The following is a 20,447-nucleotide window of genomic DNA, read 5'->3' on the forward strand; positions in this document are numbered from 1 at the left end:
TGGTGCCTGAGGGGTTTTTTTGGTTGTTGTTGTTGTTGCTCTCTGTTCAAGTTGTAGGGATAATTCTTTGATTTTGGCCCTTTCTTCTCTTTGTATGTGTGCATTTATTGATATAAATTGACCTCTGAGCATTGCTTTTGCTGTGTCCCAGAGGTTCTCATAGGAAGTGTTTTCATTCTTATTGGATTCTATGAATTCCTTTATTCCATCCTAAATGTCTTCTGTAACCCAGTCTTTTTTGAACAGGGTATTTGTTCAGTTTCCAAGTGTTTGATTTCTTTTCCCTGCTTTTTCTGTTATTAATTTCTAGTTCTAAGGTATTATGGTCAGATAAGATGCTTTGTAATATTTTGATGTTTTGGATTCTGCTAATGCTTGCGTTATGACCTAGTATATGGTCTATTCTAGAGAATGTTCTGTGTGCAGTAGAAAAGAAAGTATACTTGGCTGCAGTTGGGTGGAGTGTTCTGGTTGATTGTGGCATTTAGATCTTCTGTGTCTTTATTGAGCTTCTTTCTGGATGTCCTGTCCTTCACCGAAAGAGGTGTGTTGAAGTCTTCTACTATAATTGTGGAGCTGTCTCACTTTTCAATGCTGTTAGAGTTGTTTTATGTATCTTGCAGCCCTGTCATTGGATGCATAAATATGGTTATATCCTACAGGTATATTATCCCTTTAATCATTATATAGTGTACTTCCTCATCCTTTGTGTTGGATTTAACATTAAAGTCTCTTTTGTCCAATGTTAATATTGCCACTCCTGCTCTTTTTTGATGGTTGTTTGCTTGATATATTTTTTTTCCATCCTTTGAATTTTTGTTTGTGTCTCTAAGTCTAAGGTTTGTCTCTTGTAGGCAACATATAGACAGATCGTGGTTTTTCATATATTCTGCCACTCTGTCTTTTTTATTGGTGCGTTTAGTCTGTTTACATACAGCATAATTGTGGATAGGCGTGAGTTCTGCCGTTCTGATGTCTTTTTTTGTGTGTTGACAGTTTCTTTTTCCCACTTAATTTTTTGTGCTTTTCCTCTTATTCATTGTTGTTGATTTTGTTTCTGCTTAGTCTCAATTTTTTTCTTGTATTTTATTTTGTTGAGTGGGATAGCCAGTCTCCTTTGTGGTTATCTTAATATTTACCCCTATATTTGTAAATTTACATCTAACTTTTATTTCTTTATATCACCTTGTCTTCCTCTCCATATTAAAGGTCTATGACTACACTTCTTCCCTTTTTATTGTTTCAATGTTTTCTTATCTTACATAATGACATTGCTTTTTCCTTGTATTGAACTTTTTTATCTTGATTTATTTTTGTGATTTTCCTGTCTGGGTTGACATCTGAGTGCTCTGTCCAGTGTTCTAGTCTTGGGTTGATGTCTGATATTATTGATTTTCTAACTGAAGAACTCCCTTTAGTATTTCTTATAGTTTTGGTTTTGTTTTTACGAATTCCCTAAACTTCTGTTTATCTGGAAATGTCCTAATTTCACCCTCATATCTGAGAGACAGTTTTCCTGGATATATGATTCTTGGCTGGCAGTTTTTTCCTTCAATTTTTTATTTAAGTCATCCCATTGCCTTGTTGCCTGCATGGTTTCTGCCAAGTAGTCGGAGCTTACTCTTATTGAGTGTCCTTTGTAGGTGACTTTTCATTTATCCCTAGCTGCTCTTTTTTTGCTCTTAGTATTGTCTCTTTATCTTTGGTTTTGGCAAGTTCGATTATAATATGTCTTGGTGGCTTTCTTTTAAAAACTACCTTATGTGGAATTCGATGAGCATCTTGGATAGACATCTTCTCATCTTTCAGTATATCAGGGAAGTTTTCTGCCAACAAATCTTCAACAGTTCCCTCTGTATTTTCTATTATTCCTCCCTGTTCTGGTACTCCAGTCAACTTGCAGGTTCTTTCTCTTGACAGAGTCCCACATGATTCTTAAGGTTTCTTCATTTTTTTTAATTCTTTTATCTGATTTTTCTTGAACTATATTGGTGCCAAGTGCTTTATCTTCAGACTCACTAATTCTGCCTTCCACTTGCTCAGTTCTGCTTCTCTTTCTGTTGAGTTGCATAATTTTGTAATTTTATTGTAAATCTTCTGAATTTCTGATTGCTGTCTCTCTGTGGATTCTTCCAGCTTATTAAATTTTTCAGTATGTTCTTGAAGAAAGTTTTTAATTTCTTCAACTCCTCTATCTGTGTGTTCCTTAGCTTATTCTGCATATTGCCTGATCTCTTTCCTGATCTCATTCCTGATGTCTTGAAGAGTTCTGTTCATCAGCCTTTTGAATTCTGCATCCAGTAAATCCAGGAAGTACCTTCATCCAGAAGATCCCTTGATTCTTTGTTTTGAAAGCTTTTGAGGTGATCATGGTCTGTTTCTTTATATGGCTTGGTATTGATTGTTGTCTCCAAGCCATCTATAAGTTGTCGAAGTAGTTTATTTTATGTTTGCTTACTTTATCCTAGCTTCTTGCTTCGTATTGTTTTGATATGCCCAAATGGGTTGCTTGAGTGAGCTAGCTTGATTGTTTTCACTTTTGAAGCTCTGATACCCTATTACCAGATGCCAAGAGCTGTTATCCAGTATATCAGTCTAGGAGTCCATTTACTTTTCTTATATGAATTCAGCTCAGGTGTCCAGGTAGCTGGTCATGAAATTGTGGTACAGGCTCTGTCCTACAGACTTAGAGGAGTAGGGGTGATTGGTGTATGTACTGGTATCTGGTTGCAGGAGTGCGTCACACTCTGAATGAGGCAGGCGTTGACAACTGTCCCCTGATTGTGAGGAAAGAGCATCCCTGTTCCCTATAGTGTACAGCTGGGTGGGTTCTGCAGAGAAACCATGGGCACCCAGTGCTTTTGGTTGTAAGGACTGGGAGGTACCAGTTATCCTTGGATCCCTGTTGTGGGTGGCTGTGTGACCTGAGTGGAGACACCAGCCCTTATACTCCTGGTGCGGGTTGGTGAGGACCCTGTTTAATCGGCAAAGCAGGGTCAAATATCAAACACCCACCTCTCCACTGTACAGCTGAAACTGTTGCAGTCTGCCAGCAAGGGCCTATTCTCCTGAAATAGGCCCATACAGATCAATGCATGGGGGAAAGGTATTCAGAATCCACGGACTGTTTATGCCTGGACAGGAGCGGCTTCTGCCCTGACCTCTCCCTGTTAGTGAAACTGGAAATTATCTTTTCCCCCAGTTGTGAATTTATTCCTTCTCCAAGGCTGGTAGAATGGCTCAGGCTGCTCAACAGGACCTATCTCAGGCCCAGGGAAATCAACAGCCACTGAAGCCGTTTTGGGGGTGGGGGGTGCGGTAAAATATACGCAAGTACTTAGCTTTTGCCAAGAGCACCGTTCTGCTCTGGTTCCGGAGGTGTGAGTAGGCTGCATGGGTGGCTGCTTCTTCCTGAGGAAACTGTGGCTGAACCCTCCTACCAGCCTGCCGCAGTCACTCCCGGGAATGGTGCCTGAGGAATCCTGGCGATTCAGGTCTGGCAACTCCTCTGCGCTTCTGAACTGCCTCTCCCTACCCTTGCCACTCAGTCTGTTTTCTAACTTTGCCCTTGATGTTCAGGGCTCCTCGCTTATCATCAATATAATCGTTTCACTTGTTTTTTTAGGTCTTTGTTGTAAGAGGGATCACCAGAAGCATCTGGCTATTCCACCATCTTGGCCCCATCTCCTGTAACTGTCTTTTAAAATTTTTTGTTCTCTCAGTTTCTTAGCTGTCTAAGAGTTTTACTCATGCCTCAGTTAAATCTTTGGAATAGGATTATTTATATGTATCTTTTGGATTTTGCTTGCATAAGAGTTTTTTTCTCAGTACCCAGTTTTTTTCCCCTGGACTTGCTCCTTCCCTGTTGTTTCCTAAATGTCCACAGCTAGCTGTCAGAAGTTGTTTCAGTTATATAGTGCTGCTGTAACAGAAATACCATAAATGGATCAGATTAACAAAGAGAAATTTTTTCTCTCACAGCCTAGTAGGCCACAAGTCCAAATTCAGGGCGCCAACTCCAGGGAAAGGCTTTCTGTCTTTGTTGGCTCTGGAGGAAGGTCCTTGCCATCAGTCTTCCCCTGGTGTAGCAGCTTCTTGGCGCAGGGACCCCAGGTCTAAAGAATGCGCTCTGCTCCCAATGGTACTTCTTGGTAGTATGAAGTCCCTTTGTCTTTCTGCTCTCTTCTCTGTTTTATATAGCTGAACTATTGTTTGGTTTTAAGAAGATATCAGGGGGTATTTTTGGTTTAAAGTTTCAGGATTATCTGATGGCAATAGTTTCAGGGGTTTGTCCAGCTTCTTAAGGCTGGATTCCGTAGGAATTTCAAATTCTGTTCTGCATTTTCCCCCTTTTTATTAGGATTCTGCTATGGAATATTTGATCAAAATGTTCAGTAATGGTAGCCTGGCACCATCCAGTTCTTCTGGTCTCATGGCAAAGGAGGCAGTTGTTCATGGAGGCAATTAGCCACACATTCCACATTGTCATCCTTTTCCTGACTCTGCTTCTTCCTCTTGTTCCAGACAAATAAAGACCAATTGTTGTGCCTTGGATGGCTGCTTGCAAGCTTTTAAGACACCAGGCACTACACATTGAACCAGGAGGTAGAACAGAAGCATTAAGCATGTTATTAGACCATTTAACTGGAATGTCCCATGAAACCATGACCTTAAACCTCCAAACTAAGAAACCGAATCTCATGAGCATTTTGGTTGTACATAAGCAGCCTCAGCAGCTACTCTTTTTTTTGGTCGTCGTTGTAAACATGACTATCACACTTTTGCCAATTCAACTTTTTATGGGTGTACAATTTATTGACAGCAATTAATCTACTGTGCAACCTTATCCTTAATCAGCATAGTATTTCCATCACTATTAACCCCCCTTTCCCCCTCCCTCCTGCCCCTTGTAACCACTAATAAACTTTGTTCTCTGTATATACACATTTGCCTTTTCTTATCTTTTTATGTAAGGGAGATCATACAATATTTGCCCTTTTGTGATTGACTTATTTCAGTCAGCAGCATAATTAATGTCTTCCAGCTCCATCCGTATTGTAGCATGTATCAAGACTTCGTTTCTCCTACTGGCCGAGTAGTATTCCAGTGTATGTATGTACCACATTTTCTTTATCCATTCATCTGTTGATGGGCATGTAGGTTGTAACCACCTTTTGGCTATTGTGAATAGTTGCTGCAATGACCATTGGTGTACAGGTTTCTGTTTGAGTCTCTGCTTTCAAGTCTTTCTGGTATATACCTAGGAGTGGAATTGCTAGGTCATATAGTAGTTCCGTTTTTAGTTTCTTTGAGGAATTGCCATACTGTTTTCCAGAAAGACTGAATCATTTTGCATTTCCATCTGCAATAGGTAAATGTTCCATTTGCCCCACATCCTCGACAACATTTGTTATTTTCCTTTTTTACCTTAGTCAACCTAATGGGAGTGAAATGGTATCTTATTGTGGTTTGTATTTGCATCTCTCTGATGGCTAATGATGCTGAGCATCTTTTCATGTGTTTGGTGGCCATTTGAATGTCCTCTTTGGTGAATTGTCTATGCAAGTCCTTTGTTCATTTTATGATTGGTTTGTCTTTTTTTTATTGTTAAGTGTCGAAGTTTTATGTATATATTGGTTATTAGATTCTTGTCAGATATATGGTTACCAAAGATACTCAGTTGGTATATTGTCTTTTCACTTTTTTGGTAAAGTCTTTTGATAAACAAAATTTTTTAATTTTTATGAGATCCCATATATGTGTTCCTTTGCTGTTTGTGATTTGTTATTTTTAATTAAAACATTTTATTGTGTTTTCGGTGAAAGTTTATACAGCAAATTAGGTTCCCATTTAAAAATTTATACACAGTTTGTTCAGTAACATTGGTTAAATTTTTCAGTTTGTCAACTTTGTCATTATTTCTGGTTGTTCTGTTTGCAGTAATCTAGTTTCCCTGTCCCCTTGCTTTCTTGTCTTTGCTTTTGAGTAAATGTTGACTGGTCTTGTATAGATGATTTTGTAAAGGAGCACCGTACTCACAGGTGATACTGTTTATTTTATGAGCCATTCTGATGTTTAGCTAAGAGATGACCTCATGAAATAGTTTTGATTCAGTGTTTAAAGAGTATCTCAGGGCAGTAGTCTCAGGGAGTCCTCTAGTCTCAACCAGTCTGGACTTTTTAAGAATTTTAGTTCTGTTCAATGTGTTTTTCCCATTCTATCTGGGTCCACCTATAGAATGGTCAGTAGTGGTAGCTGGGCACCACCTAGTTCTTCTGGTTTAAGGTAGATAAGGTCATGGTTCAGGTAGACTGTCAGTCCTGTGGTTTAGTTTCTTCTCTGAGTCTTTGGTTCCCTTCTTTCTCTTTTACTCTGGACATGTAGAGACCAATAGTTGTGTCTTAAATGGCAGCTAGCAACTCTTAAGACCCCAGACAGTACTCATCAAACTAGGATGTAGAACATAAACTTTGTGTATTATATTATGCCAATTGATTGAGTTGTTCCATGAGACTATGGTCCTAAGCCTTCAGATCCCGTAAACCAATCCACAGAGGTGTATAAGTCTAAGAAGTATCTGTGTTTATGTCCACTATGTGCTTTATTGTGTATATGAATATATATGGGTACATACACTTACATATATAAACACCTGCATCTAGATACATCTGTATATGCCCATATGGGGACTGGGGTGCCAGGATCAGCACTAGCAGCCCGGGCAAGAGCAGGACGAGGTAGGAGAAGCATGATGACCTGTGCAGGGAGGAGGGCACTTAAAGAGAGGGGAAGGGGGTGTGGCCCAGGGCCCTTTGTGTGGGGATTCTAGTTGTTTATGGAGCTCTGGTGGTGCAGTGGTTAAGCACTCGGCTGCTAACCTAAAGGCCAGTGGTTCAAACTCACCAGCCACCCCGTGGGAAAAAGATGTGACAGTCTGCTCCCATAAAGATTCTAGCATCTGAAGCCCTATGGGGCAGCTCTGCTCCATCCTGTAGGGTCACTCTGAGTTGAAATCAACTCAATGGCAGTGGGTGCTAGTTGTTATTCTGCGGGTTACTGTTCAAAGGGTGTCTCCTGTCCAAATCGATGGGCACTGCCACTGACCTGTAATCTCAGCCCTACTTCCTAGCTCCCTCCCTTCTCTGCACTTGCCAGGGACACTGGATCTCTGCTTCACCCTTTTGTTGTTTCCCTTGGCTCCTTGCAGATTTGCACTCCTGTCTTGTCTGCCCCACGGTTTGAGGCTCCAACAATTCACATTACCTCAGTTTGCTCCAGTTGCACTTCCCTGTGTTTCTTAATTTCAAAGGTATGGCACTCCCATGCGTCAGCGTCTTGGGCTTGGTTGGACCCAGGACAAGTTTTGCCCGCCTTCTTTCCAATTTTGTTTATTCAGTACCTTTGCCTCCAGCTGTGTTTTCCTTGCAGTTGTCTTCCTGGGCTTCTTACTTAGGGATGATGCTTGCTGCTGTCCCAAAATGGTAACGTTGCCCTGGGCCAGCAGGCTGGTCACAGACAATCTGGGGTTCTCTGTCTACCTGTTGGTTTCTTTCTACCTCTCCTTACATTCAGTGCTCCATCTGATTCTTTGGCCCTTTGATGTTCGGGGGTTTGAGTTTGTTTTTTGTGTCTCTTTTACATAATTTCTCAATTCTTTGTTGTAGGGAGATGTTACAGTACATCTAACTAAACTGCCATCTTAACTGGAGACTTTCAGAAGTGTTTATTTTTGGTTTTTGTCTCTGGCACCTTTCAGATATAATCATGATGATAGCCAAGATTGCAGCAGTTCAGCTGATAAAACGTTTGTCCTGTGTTGGGAATGGTTGGGTTTTTTGTATGTAGTTCTGTTGTGTGCTTGGGGGTAAAAGATGGATATGAAAGACACTGTTTGTAAAGGGATGGTACGCTGGGGCAAATTTCCAGAGACCTATAGTCTTCATGTGGGGCTTGATGCTGGGGTCATCCAAACTGTACCTTTTGTTTACTCTTCGTCATTGATTTTTTTTCTGTAGAAATGTATATGAAGAGGTCACGCTTTACCTCTCAAGTTGTAGTGGGGAACAAATAAGAGTGCCTGCATAATGCTTTATGTTCTTTGAAAGAAAAATGGAAATTATTCTTATTTTACATGAAACATTTTCAGTCATTTTGAAACTTAAGTAAAACTTAAAGAAAAACTTCTCAAAATGAAGCTTTCAGTCTCATACATTAATAAAATATGGTTAGTCTTTTCTTCACCATGTTCTTGTTTAATTAGCTCTGTTTAGGAAAAACAACTGAGCTCACCTTTGTTTTCTCAATATAACCATGGAATAGGGAGAAAGAACTTTCCATTCACGACATAAATGTTCATGTGATTGTTTAATGTCCAACCAAGGTGGTTATAAAGTGAACATTTTATTGAATTATAAATTTAAAAAAATGTATTGTGATAAAAATTTGCATAACAAGATATATGTCATCTCAACTATTTATGTACAATTCAGTAACATTGATTATATTCTTCAAATTGTACAACCATTCTCACTATATCCTTTCCCAAATCATTCTACCACCATTAACATAAACTCAGTGCCCCTAAGCAAAAACTCCCCTTTTCCCTCTCCCTTCCACCTCTGGTAAACATTAATAATTTTGGTTTCTATGTATTTGCTTGTTTCAAATAAGTGAGAGCATACTGTATTTACCATTTTGCCACTGATGTGATGTTCTGCTCAGTGTGATGTTCTTAAGGGTCATCTGTGTTATGGCATGCATCAGGACTTCATTCCCTTTATGGCTGAGTGGTATTCCATTGTGTGTATTATACCACCTTTTGTTTATTCAGTTGTCAGTGGGCGTTTGGGTTGTTCCCACCTTTTTGTTGTTTTGAAAAGTGCTACAATGAACATTAGTATACAAATTTCTGTTTGCGTTCCTGCCTTCACTTCTTCTGGGTATATACCTAGGATTGGGATTGGTGGATCATATAGTAGTTCTATGTTCAACTTTCTGAGGAACTGCCAAACTGTTTTCCACAGTGGCTATACCATTTTATGTTCCCACCAGCAGTGGATGAGGAGGATTCCAGTTTCTCAACAACCTCAGCAACACCTTCTGGTTTGTTTTCTTTTTTTTTGGATCATTGCCATTCTAATAAGGGGGAAGTGGTGTCTTGTAGTTTTGATTTGTATCTCCCTAATAGTTTTTAATGGAAGCCGCGGTGGTGCAGTGCTTAAGAGCTCGACTGCTAACTAAAAGGTTGGCAGTTCAGATCCACCAGCCACTCCTTGGAAACCCTATGGGGCAGTTCTATGAGTCAGAAATGACTCAACAGCAACAGTTTTGGGTTTTTTTTTTTTTAATTTGTATTTGACAGTTAATGACTGAGCACCTTTTCGTGCTCTTGTTGGCCATTTGAATATCCTCTTGGGTGAAATGAATCATAGAATTTTAATGCTGGGCAACTGAGCTCCAGAGATTTGTAGTAGAACCTCTGATTTTACAGATGAGAAAATTCTCCTTGAGATGTTACCTCACTGAGGCCCAAGATCATCTGGTGAGGTGGTGGCAGAGTGGAGGCCAGAACCCATCTCCCAACCCCAGCCTTGTCTTATGTGATTTTCTTTTGAGTGGAAAATGTCATATTGTTACAAAGAAGGAAAAAAAAGAAATCCACTTCCCTCCCCAGTCATGATTTGATGTCATTGAACTACAAGTGAATTTATTTGCTCCTGAATTTCTCCTTTCTCTTGAAAGATTGTGGGTAGTCTTTGCTGACTGGTGAGGTATTCGTGCTGGCTAGCATGCCCTTGTGGTGCTGTGTGCCATCTCTGAGACAGCATCTCATCATGCCATACTCACCTCAGTCTGGGCCTTCTGGAAAGTGCCAAAAGCCATTAGATGTGTCTTGTATGGCTCTTCCTGATTCCCATGCTTCAGATCTTCAGTGATGTTTTATCACTGAGTTTGATGCAGGTGCTGGAATTTGTGCTACAAAGCACCCTCACATTGTGTTCCCTCCTTAGAATTCAGTTAGAAAAGATGTAGGAAGACTTTTTTTTATAGGAAGATTTCCATAACAATAAAGGCTAATAACTAAAAAAAAAAAACCCAAACCTTTTGCTATCGAGTCAATTCCAACTCAAAGCAACCCTATAGGAGAGTAGAACTGGCCCATAGGGTTTCCAAGGAGCAGCTGGTGGATTCAAACTGCCGACGTTTTGGTTAGCAGCCATAGCTCTTAGCCACTTTACCACCAGGGCTCCATAGGCTGCAGTTATCTGTTTTATTTTTTAATTATTGAATACATTGTACACGTACATGTTCAAAAGTATAAAAATGTTTATAATGAAACTCTCCTGCCTCTGTCTTTCTCCTATCCTGTACCAGTCCTCTTCCCCAGCTTAAGTAATCACATGACAGTTGCTGGACTATTTCAATAGATATTTTTAATGCATGGAAACCCTGGTGACACAGTGGTTAAGAGCTACAGCTGCTGACGAAAAGGTCGGCAGTTCCGATCCAGCAGGCACTCCTTGGAAACCATATAGGGTAGTTTTCCTCTGTCCTGTAGGGTTGCTCTGAGTTGGAATCAACTCATTGGCAGTGGGTTTGGTTGTTTTTTTTTTTTTTTTCTCCATCCTCACCTTTAGCACAAATGTTTTGTACCTTGCTTTTTTCACTGAACAAAATACCATGAATTCTTTCTTCAATAGTAAAGATAGTCCGTGTTCTTATAAAAAACTGTACAGTATTCTAGTGTAGAGATTTTTTTATTATCACCACTGGCTCAAATGATTTCATTGCCTCTTCGTCCAGTGTCAGCCCCACAAAGACAGGGAGTTTTCTGTTTGTTTACTGGCTTGTCTTCAATGTCTAGAAGAGTACTTGGCACCCAGCAAGTGCTCAGTAAATTATCAGTAGCCCTAGTGTTCCCCAGGTAACCTGGCTCAGACTGGCAGAATCCTGAGAACCCGAGTACTGAAGCCCATCACCCCTCACACCCAGGGCTCTGGTACCCTGCTTTGCTCCTGTCAGATGGCAGGTTGATTATTAAGCTCTCGTTATTGTTAGGTGTCGTTGAGTCAGTTCTGACTCATTCTGAGTCGAGCCACATCAGCAAAAGAAGGTTCTGAAAGCTTCACTCCGTCCACATCATTAAGGCCGACTCTGCTTTGAGGAGGCAGCTCTCCACCAGTTATATTTGGAGTGCCTTCCAACCTGAGGGGCTCATCTTCCAGCACTATAACAGACAGTGTTCTTTTGCTATCCATAAGGTTTTCACTGGCCAATTTTTTTTCAAAAGCAGATGGGCAGGTCCTTCTTACCAATCTGTCTTAGTCTGGATGCTCCACTGAAACCTGTCCACCATGGGTGACCCTGGTGGTATTTGAAATACTGATGGCACAGCTTCCAGCATCACAGCAACACACAAGCCACCACGGAAGGACAAACGGACAGGTGAATGGTGGATTATTAAACTTTGTTGTTCTTAGGTGCCATGAGTTGGCTCTGACTCATACTGACCCGATGTACAACAGAATGAAACGCTGCCTGGTCCTGCGCCATTCTCAGAATCATTGTTATGCCCAGGCCTATTGTTGCAGCCACTGTGTCAGTCCATCTCATTAAGGGTCTTCCTCTTTTTTGATGACCTTCTGCTTTACTAAGCATGATGTCCTTCTCCAGGGACTGATCCCTCCTGACAACATGTCCAAAGTATGTAAGACGCAGTCTCGCCATCCTTGCTTCTAAGGAGCATTCTGGTTGTACTTCTTCCAAGACAGGTTTGTTCATTCTTTTGGCAGTGCATGGTATATTCAGTATTCTTCACCAACACCACAATTCAAAGGCATCAGTTCTTCTTCAGTCTCCCTTATTCATCATCCAGTTTTCGCATGCATATGAGGGAATTGCAAACACCGTGGCTTGGGTCAGGTGGACCATAGTCTTCAAGGTGACATCTTTGCTTTTCAACACTTTAAAGAGGTCTTTTGCAGCTAATTTGCCCAATGCAATGTGTCTTTTGATTTCTTGGCTGCTGCTTCTATGGGAGTTGATTGTGGATCCAAGTAAAATGAAATCCTTTTGACAACTTCAGTATTTTCTGCATTTATCATGATGTTGCTTATTGGTCCAGTTGTGAGGATTTTTGTTTTCTTTATGTTGAGGTGTAATCCATACTGAATGCTGTGGTCTTTGATCTTCATCAGTAAGTGCTTCAAGTCCTCTTCACTTTGAGCTAGGAAGGTTGTGTCATCTGCATTATTAAACCAGATCCCTATTAATGGACATTTAGGTTGTTTCCAGTCTTTTGCTGTTAGAAACAAAGCAATGAAAGCTGGTTAATAAGTTTCATTTTCCATATATATATATATGCATTTGCATATAGGATAAAATTCCATGAGGTGAAATAGCTAGGTTAAAAAGTATGCCTATTTGTACTTTGTACAGATATTGCTAAATTGCCCTCCATAGGGAGTGTGCCAGTTTATGTTCCCATCAACAATGTTCTTGGTTTTCACAAATTTGCTTACACAGTATATTGTCAAAATTTTAGTTATCGTCAACTGATTAGGTAAAAAATGGCATCTGGATGTAGTTTGAATTTATATTTCTCTTATGAATGAGGTTGAGCATCTTTTTTCGTGTGCTTTTGCTTTGGACAAGTTATATCTTTTGCCCGTTGTTGTTCTTTTTCTTATTGATTTCCAGGAGCTCTTTATCATGTTGGAGAGATTGGCCCTTTGTGATTTGTATTGCAGACCTGTTGTCTCATTTCGTTATTAATCTTTTGAGTTGGTTTATGGTGATTTTTCCTTGGAGAAGTTCTTGATTTCTGTGTAGTCAAGCGAATCACTCTTTTTTGGGGAGTGGGGGTAATTTTAGAATCAGGGTTAGAAAGGAGTAGGCTGCATTTTCGTAGAGTTTTTGATGGTCATTGATTTGAGCCTTTGATCTTACATCTTTTTATCCTACTAGAGCAGTTTTATCCAAATTCTGCTAATGGTTTTCAGTTTAATTTTTGTGGAAATGAAATTATTTGTTTGCTCATTTCTTCTGTAGAGTTTTAGACCCCATTTCATTTGTTTATAGCCAGCAGCCTGACTCAGCATGAATTTTATAACTTATAATTGATCTTTCTATTGTATTTGATTAGGTAAAGACCCTAAAATACAACTATTAAAAAAGTATGGGTGGAGCTTGAAATTGAACAGAATGAGGGAGGTAAACTGACACTGAAAATGGACCAAAATCCATTGCTGTTGAGTTGATTCTGACTCATAGGGACCCATGTGTTACAGAGTTGAACTGCTCCATAAGGTTTTCTTGGCTGTAACTTTTCGGAAGCAGATTGCCGGATTTTGTTCTTTGGAGCCTCTGGGTTGGAACCACCAACCTTTAGGTTAGTAGCCAATTGCAAACTGCTTGTACTGTCTGGGTTGGAACCACCAACCTTTAGGTTAGTAGCCAATTGCAAACTGCTTGTACTGTCTGGGGACCTTTGAAAATGGTGATTTTTAAAAATCAGAATTTTAAGAATATAGTCCACATTGTATTCAACATCTGTTACAAATTGTTTATGTGGGTAATAGTGGTTTTGGGTGTTGTTGGGGAATGACTTGTATAAGAGAATTTTTACCCGTTTTAAACCAGTTCCTGTATGGAGTATAACTTTAATTATTTTTAATAAATGTGGATGTGTTCCTTTAATATATTCACACACAGCACATTTGTGTGTATATCTTTGTCTTATTTATTCCTTGATACAGGACAGTACCTTTCAACTTGCTGGGTATTGTTTCTTGTACTACAAGGGGCCTGGGGCCTGTATGCGGAGTACTCACTGGCAGCTTTGGGTGAGTGCCTCTGGCCTACCACAGGATTCTCCCCAACTTCAGCACGCCGTGAGGTAGTTGCTATAGTTGCTAAGGTACCCTCACTTCTCTTTTCCTCTCTTAAGACTACTTGACTTGTCGTTTGCCATCATCTCAAGAGTTGTGATGTTGGCTAAAGCTGGAGATGAGAAGCGCCTCGCTATGTACCCACTTGGCACCTCAGTCTTTCCCACTACCATCCAACCCTTCAGTCTCTTCTAGCTGTATTTTTACTTTTACATTATCGAAGCTGAGAACAATTAAATTCTGTTCTCCATGTATAATGAAATTGTCTCTGCTCAAGGATGATTCACAAAGCTGAAAAATAAGAAGCAGGCTTTATACTTTTATGACTTGAATAATGTTCAAGGAGCCCTGTTGGCACAGTGTTTAAGTGCTCAGCTGCTAACTGAAAGGTCACCAGTTCGAATCCACCAGCAGCTGCCTGGGGGAAAAGACCTGGCAGTCTGCTCCGATAAAGATTACAGCCTAGGAAACCCTATGGTGCAGCTCTGCTGTTCCCACAGGTTCACTCTGAGTCAGAATCAACTTGACCACACAGCAATAAATACTGTTATTTACAGAACAAGTAGGATGGTATTTTTTTCTTTCTCTGAGTCCAGTGCCACGACCCCTCTACGCCTTGAAAGAGAATGCTACTAGCATCATTCAAGTTAATGCTCATTTTTTTACACTTAGTTTATTGTATGTTTGAATTCTTTTTTCTTTAATAGTGTTTAAAAAACTAAGATGTAATTCACATACCACAAAATTCATCATTTTGAAGTGTACAATTCAGTGGTTTTTAAATATATTTTTTAAGGTTGTGCAATCGTCACACCACTGTCTAATTCCAAAATATTTTCATTACCTCAAAAAGATACCTGTACCTGTTAGCAGTCACTCCCCATTTCCCCCACCCAGTCCCTGGAAACCGTGAATATACTTCCTGTTTCTATAGATTTGCCTATTCCAGATATTTCATATAAATGGAATCATAGAATACATGATCTTGTGTGTCTGGCTTCTTTCACTTAGCATAACGTCTTCAGGGTTCTTCCATGTTGTAGCATGTGTCTGTACTGCTTCCTATTTATGCTGGATACACTAATTTTGTTTATCCATTCATCAGCTGGATGGTTCAGTTGATTGAAGTTTTTTGGCTATTATAAATAATGTTGCTATGAACATTTGTGTGTAAGTTTTTATGTGAGCATGTTTTCAGTTCTCTTAGGTGTATACCTTCAAGTGGGATTGCTGGATCATATGCTCTGTCTATATTTAACTTTTTGAGGAACCGTCAAACTGTTCTTCAAAGTGGCTGCACCATTTTACATCTTCACCAGAAATGTTTGGGGGTTCAGATTTCTGCACACACTCAACATCACTTGTTACTGTCTTTTTTTGTTTTTTAATTATAGCCTATTTAAAAAAAAAAAAAGATGTGTTGCCGTCGAATTGATTCCAACTCACAGCAACCCTGTAAGACAGAGTAGAGCTGCCCTTTGGGATTTCCAGGGAGCGGCTGGTAGATTTCAACTGCTGACCTTTGCTGTTGAGTCTGTCATGAAATGGTTATCTTAGTGGTGGTTTTGATCTATATTTTTTCGATGACTAATGATCTTGAGCATCTTTTCGTATGATTATTGCCCATTTGTAAGTCATCTTTGTAGTAACATCTATTCAAATCTTTTACCCGTGTTTTAATTGAGTTACTTGTCTTTTTATTGTTTGGTTGTAGGAATTTCTTATGTATTCAGCATATTAGACCCTTATCTGATATAGGAATTGCAAATATTTTCTCCCATTCTGTGAGTTGCCTTTTTACTTTCTTTATAATGTCCTTTGAATACCAAAAGTTTTTAATTTTGATGAAGTCCAATTTATCTGTTTTGTTTGCTTGTACTTTTTTTTTTTTTTTAATTTTATTTTAGGTGTCATTTATAAGAAACTATTGCTTAATCCAGGATCACAAAGATTTATACCTCTGTTTTATTCTCATAGTTTTACAGTTTAGCTCTTACATTAGGTTTTTTAATCCATTTTGAGTTAATTTTTGTATATAGTGGGCGGTAGTGGTTCGTTTTCACTATTTTACGTGTGAATATCCAGTTGTACCAGTAGAAGAAAGGCTGTTCTTTCACCCATTGAATTATCTTTGTGCCGTTGTCTAAAATCAGTTGACCATAAATGTATGAGTTTATTTCTGGACTCTCAGTTTTATCCCATTGACCTGTATGTCTGTCTTTATGCCAGTACCAGACAGCTGATACTGTAGTTTTGTATGTAGTAAGGGTTGAAATTGGGAAGTGTAGTCCTCCATCTTTTTTATAATTCCTATCTCTTTATTCATAGTCTTTAATTAGTGAGACAGCATTCTCATCCTTTGTTTTAGTTCTTTAGGTATGGTTTTCTTTAGCTCTTGGGATATATTTAAGTAGCTGATTTATAGTCTTTTTTAGTAAGCCCAATGCCTGGGATTCTTCAGGGACAGATTTTATTGATTGCTTTTTTCCTGTGATGAGCTATACTTTCTTGTTTCTTTGCATGACTTGTAATTTTTAAAAATTGGCTATATTTTTATAACATAATGTGGTAACTCTGAAAATCACATTCTCTCTTCTGCCTAGGTTTTGCTGTTGTTGCTGCTTGTAGTTGTTCTCGTTTGTTTAATGTCTTTTCTGAACTAATTTTATAGAATCTGTATTCTTTGTTATGTGTGAAGTCTCTGCTTGGTTAGTTTAGTGGTCAGCTAATGATTGGACAGACTTTTTCTTAAGAACCTGAAAGTAGTAAATCTGTTAGTTTTTGCCAAAGGGCTCAGTGTACGTGTTGGGGCACACCTTCAGTCCTAAGCCTAGCAGTTCAAAACTCTGGCTTTCACTTTTCCACTCCTGTAGAGTGCCAGCGTTAGCCAGAGGTGGGAGCTTAAGGGCTTCTTAGGTATTTCCCGAGCACACATACAGCTCTACATATGTGTGTGGCCTTCTATATTCCCAAGAATACGTCAGAGCTTTTCAAAGCCCCTGTGGGCATCTCATTCCGCAGATTTTCCTTTTAAGTGTTTTGGTTAGTCTGTTGTTTGTCCCAACTGTTACCCACTACCTCAGTCAGCTGTTGAAATAGATTTCAGCAAACACTTCCTGGGGAAAAGACTTTAGAAGTTTGAAGACATTCCTGTCTTGTCTGCTAGTATCCAGTGTTATTGATTCCAGAAGTCTCTTCCATTCAGGTTCTATGTGGGTAAACTGGTTTTTTCCCGCCTCTTTGGAACCATACTCACTGTTATGAAATACCATGAGTCTGTCAGTCATCTTTGTTAGTCCTGCCCAGCCCTCAGTGGGCCCTTTTAGTCTGAATGAAGGCTTACATTTTTCTTCAACTTGGAAAATTTTCTTACTGTCATAATTTCTGGAATGTTTAATTGTCTCGTGTCAGACAACCTGGATTGATCTCTGACTCTATCTTGACTTCTTTAACTTTATCTTCCAGCCTTTCTATTGAAATTTTTATCCTAACCACTGTATTTGAACTCTTAAGCTTCCTTTTTATTTCCTAACTGTTCTGTTTTCATTTTTAAAATATTTTCATGCTTTATTCTAGATACAGTATCTTCTCATGTCTCTTTGAAGATAAAATATGGAAAATATTTTAGAATTTCCCTTCTTTTTTCCTAATTAGCTCCATACTCTTTGCTTTGGTTTTAATTTTTTACCTGTCTTTTCACATTGCTGGTTTTCCTCCTAAGACATCATCCTTATTCCTCTGTTAGTTTTCTTATGGAAAAAAATTTTTCCCATTCTCAGTGTGGCACGGTGTTTATTACAGGTAGTTGGATGATTTTCTCCGTTATGCATCTGAGGTCTGTTCCTCCCTACCACACTGGAAGCTGACTGGACTAACTGGTCAGCTTTGCTTTCTAGGATATGGGACGTTGGCTGCCCAAATTCTAGAGCGGGTATGCCTTCACTTGGAGCATGGGCAGTGGGCATCTACACCAGTCTTCCCAGACTTTTGTTAGTTTCTTTGGAGAAGTACCATGTGTTGCTTTGTAGCAAACAGTGGGATCCCTGCCCCTTCTGATGGCTTTCCCACTGGCACAGTAATTCCCATAAACTGGCTTTCAGCTAGTCCCGTTTCTGTCCCTTTTCTCATTCCTGCCCTCTGTACCTGCTTACCCCAAGCCTGAACCCCCTGTGTAGCTGTGGCATCTCAGGTTCAGACCTGTCACTTGCCCCCTCCTCTCTGTTATCTGTCACCATATTCTTCTTTTTCTGTACTCCCATAGATTTGTGGAAATTTCATGTGTTCTGGCCTCCCCCTCTCTCTTTTTCATTGTTTAGGATTTATTCCCTTATGTGCTTTGTTTCAGTCACTTCTGTGGGGTCACAGGACACCAGAGAGAGAACTACGTAGTTACAGCTTGACATCCTGAACTGGAACTCCTGAAATCATCTCTTGTTTGGTTTTTTTTTCTCCCTCAGATGATTTCATTCGTTCGCTCTGGGTAGGCAGTGTTAGAAGCTTGCCCAAATTTGGAAATGATTATGTTATATGGAACTGGCTGATAGAATTATATTTGTTAAAGTGGGAGGCCAGGACTGACGAAGCTTTGTATCAGGCTTTTATTAACATAGAACTTAATATTTAGAGAAACATGATTTAGCCCAGTGTTTGTCTAAATCCACCCTGAAATGAGCTTGTATTTGTATTTCTTTTGCTTTTAGATGGCAGGGAGAAAAGCTTGGTTGTAACAGTCACTTTACAAAATCCAGCAAAGTCCTTGCATGAAATTTCAATACAAATTGGAACTATAGTCTCACTGGAGAACATGCCCTAAGTCTGCATTTAAAGTGTGAGGTTGTGCAGTCCCGTGGCATTTGAGCGCTCTGCAACGGAACCCTGGGCATCGGGCAGGGCTGTGTCTGCCGAATGGGCCACTGTCCTCCCAAGTAGCCCCTTTGTCATTTTCTCTCATCCCTTCCCTGTCACAGCACAGGAATTCATCTTTCACTTAGAAAGCGCTTGACTGTAGCGACTCTGGCACATCGTTCCTCCCTCCCCCCCTTTTATTGATGAGTGTCTAAAATAGTTAAATCACAGTATCAGATTTCACTGGCAAACAGTAAACTCTGGTTTGAAATTCTGCAACTTTGGGAGGCTTTTTTTTTTTTTTTTTCTTTCAATTATTCTATAAACATTTAATGAACACCTGCCATGTGACATGAAAGAATAGTCTCCGAGCTGTTTTGATTCCACACATGTATTAGTAAAAAAAATTTAAGTACCTGCTTCTAGTATGTCTATCTATTTAATTTATAAATTACACGAATACTATTATAAAAAGGTTTTTTATATTATAAAGCACATAGATTTTAGAATTTACAAAGAATAACTGAAATGGAATATAAACAGGAGCTCGCCTTCTTACCCTTTCAGTTACTTATCCTGTGAACCTCCTGGGGTACACAGACCCTGCTTTGGACCTCAGTGGCTGGGAATGCAGGGGTGGAAAGAGAATCCCTACTCCCCAGGAGCTCACAGTCTAGTTGTGGGAATAGAGAAGTATGCAGCAGGGGAAGGGTATTCCCACAGCAGTGAGGAAGGAGAGCCCAGCTCTGCCCAGGAAAGTATCTCAGAATGAAGAGTGGCTGAGCTGAGTCTTTTAGGATGAATGGTTTCCAACTTGGTTTCTTAAAAAACAAAAACAGAACAAAGTACAAAAATCAAAGGAGTTATCTTTTTATTCTGGTTAAAGACTAAGCTGTAGTCACAGAGAGACATAACTTCTGGAGGGATGAAGTTGCATTCATCTCTTGTGCCATGGTGCTGAGATGAGCAATCTGGGATAATCACCCCAGGCTGGGCATGGCAGGGTCCAGATGGCAACAAGGGGAGAAAACGTGGCAGGAGCAAACCGTGCTCTTGAGGCCTGTACCAGACTATGATGCCTCACGTCTGTCAGCCAGAGCCAAGTCATACCTGACTGAAGGAGAAGGAAGGAATTTGGTAGAAAACCAAGTTTCCACCACAGTGTCTTACTTTATCAGATATGTTGTGTTGAAAAGATTTTGTAGTGCTCTTACTCAAAGGAAATGATCATTTGCAGCTTGCTTTGAGTGTAAATTTGGTTGGCATAATTTTCTTAGTCAGGAATGCCTGATAACCCCTCTAATTGTGCTTTATTTTGTTCTTTCTCAGGCATGTAGTCAGGTAACTTGGGCATCATCGTTCCCCTTTCCACCTTGCAGAATGGTGGGTATCACCCGCACAAGTTAAAATAACTTCATCCTCTTGTGCTTGCAGGTCTCAGTGGACCTCAGCAGTGACTTCATCCGAGTGGCAGTGCAGGAAGAAGGTGGGGAGCGTGTCCTCATGGAAGGGAAGCTCACCCATAAGATCAACACCGAGAGTTCTCTCTGGAGCCTCGAGCCAGGGAAGTGTGTTTTGGTAAGCGTCATTTATTTCCTCTTTGAACATCTGTATAGAGAGCTTCCAGATAGATTTCGAACATACTCCGATGCTACTTGGACCAAGGAGTCACTTTACGCTCAAGCAGTGAGGTCATTAATTCTACAAATTGGG

At 39.9% G+C, this 20,447-nt stretch overlaps 1 protein-coding gene across 3 annotated transcripts in view; it reads left to right on the top strand.

Moving 5' to 3' along the window:
* The window catches only part of NUDCD3 (NudC domain containing 3), a 193,960-nt gene that overhangs the window by 127,318 nt on the left and 46,195 nt on the right, over positions 1-20,447 (top strand). For 2 of the 3 annotated variants that reach the window (XM_023558591.2, XM_003418608.4), the window contains exon 4: positions 20,169-20,312. The exons of the other annotated variant lie outside the window; for it this stretch is intronic. In XM_023558591.2, coding sequence (XP_023414359.1) covers positions 20,169-20,312 — 144 coding nt within the window. The remainder of the gene's footprint in view (positions 1-20,168; positions 20,313-20,447) is intronic. 3 annotated transcript variants of the gene reach the window in all.

Source organism: Loxodonta africana, chromosome 8, assembly GCF_030014295.1.
Source record: "Loxodonta africana isolate mLoxAfr1 chromosome 8, mLoxAfr1.hap2, whole genome shotgun sequence".
Classification (NCBI taxonomy): domain Eukaryota; kingdom Metazoa; phylum Chordata; class Mammalia; order Proboscidea; family Elephantidae; genus Loxodonta; species Loxodonta africana.